Consider the following 1,594-nt stretch of genomic DNA (forward strand, 5'->3'; position numbering starts at 1 on the left):
AGAAAACACCAGAAAACACAGACACCCACTTAAACATGCAATCAGTTACTGAATTGCCCCCCACTACTGAAATTCAGACCGATACAACAACAAGGATAAAACAACTTACGCAGCATATTAGCCATTGAAAATAGACACAGAGACATCACATTCCACACACGACCAAAACCGAATAGGACAATTTATTCTCATACCTGCCGACAAACACCGAAGAACTTATTGAGAAATGACGAACAATGCAAAACGCTCTGGACCCAAATGACAGAACACAGAAAGGACTCATCTGTAGATACCCCACAAACCTTCCAATCGACCCCATAAAAATGCTCACCTTTGTTATATACGCAACCCAATGCACAAACAAAGTAGGAGAACAGACACGAAAAGTTCTAGTGACTTTCCAGGGAAACAGCCTGCCGAAGTAGACATACCAATATGGGGAAAATTCCCCCACAGAAGAATTCACCCAGAACCACTAAGGTGTATTTTTAAGTGTCAACGCTTTGGATACCATCAAAGAGAATGCAGCTACAAGCATATGTGGGATTTGCAGTGGCAAACACCCAACACAAGATTGCATAGACCCCGATACAAACGGAAAGAGAGGGACATAGCAAAATGCCCAGATTGTAAGGAGCAGCATCATGCCTGGTATAAGGGGTGCTCGGAGAGACTATAGAGGATTTGGCAAATGAAAGGCCAGAACCCTCAGACCACCACAACATTGCAACAGCAATGCTACCAACACACACCACAACACACATCACATCCTCAATACCTACCACAACAAAACCCACCCCCCCAAACAAACATCACATCCTCAACACCCACCAGAATACAACCCACCTCCACAACAACAACAACACCCACAACAACACAGAAACCCAGTCCAAGACCTCAGATATGGCCAACAGAAACCCCCCGACCAGCAAAGACGCAATCCACCTACACAACAACCATGACAACACCAACAAAAGAACACAAACCACAGGGACCCCAGACAGCACAAAACCAAGCTACAAACACACGCCCACACCAGCCTCAAACCCCATGTCCTTCTACTCCACATCAATGCCGAAAGGCACCCCTACTTCCCACCCCACCCAATCAAATTAATAACACCCCCCACCCCACTTCGCCCGTGACGGTAGTACCAGTGCTGAAAGTCAGCACAACACCACAGAGCACGCACCAAAGAAAGGCTCCTACCTCTTCACTCAAAAGGAGTTCAGAAGAGAAGTAGAGAGAATTGTAAGGGTAATCTTTCATTAATTATTTCCAGACGCAAACCTAATAGCTGACATCAGGGAAACAGATCTTATCACTGACACCTTAAGATGGAAGAGAACAATCAACATCAAACACACTCCCAGAACACTGAGACAATTCATACACCAGCCTAAAAAATATTACAATGGAATATAAATAGTGCCAACACGAAATATGCCATACTACAAACCAAAGTACTCTCAGAAAGACACGATGTCATCCTGCTACAGGAAACACTAATTAGGGAAAACAACAACTTCACACTCAAAGGGTACAGTTTATAAAACTCCACATACAGATGCAAACAAAGCATGGCATGGATAGA

At 44.2% G+C, this 1,594-nt stretch overlaps 1 protein-coding gene across 1 annotated transcript; it reads left to right on the plus strand.

The window, feature by feature from the left end:
• The first annotated feature begins 691 nt into the window (after positions 1-691).
• LOC135208139 (putative uncharacterized protein DDB_G0290521) lies at positions 692-1,243 on the plus strand. The gene has a single exon (XM_064240290.1). The coding sequence runs from the start codon at positions 692-694 to the stop codon at positions 1,241-1,243; it is 552 nt and encodes a 183-aa protein (XP_064096360.1).
• The last annotated feature ends 351 nt before the right edge of the window (positions 1,244-1,594 follow it).

Source organism: Macrobrachium nipponense, chromosome 34 (assembly GCF_015104395.2).
Source record: "Macrobrachium nipponense isolate FS-2020 chromosome 34, ASM1510439v2, whole genome shotgun sequence".
Lineage (NCBI taxonomy): Eukaryota > Metazoa > Arthropoda > Malacostraca > Decapoda > Palaemonidae > Macrobrachium > Macrobrachium nipponense.

Excerpts from the sequence above, each read along its gene's own strand:
- LOC135208139 (XM_064240290.1), top strand. The coding sequence starts at position 692 with ATGAAAGGCCAGAACCCTCAGACCACCACAACATTGCAACAGCAATGC.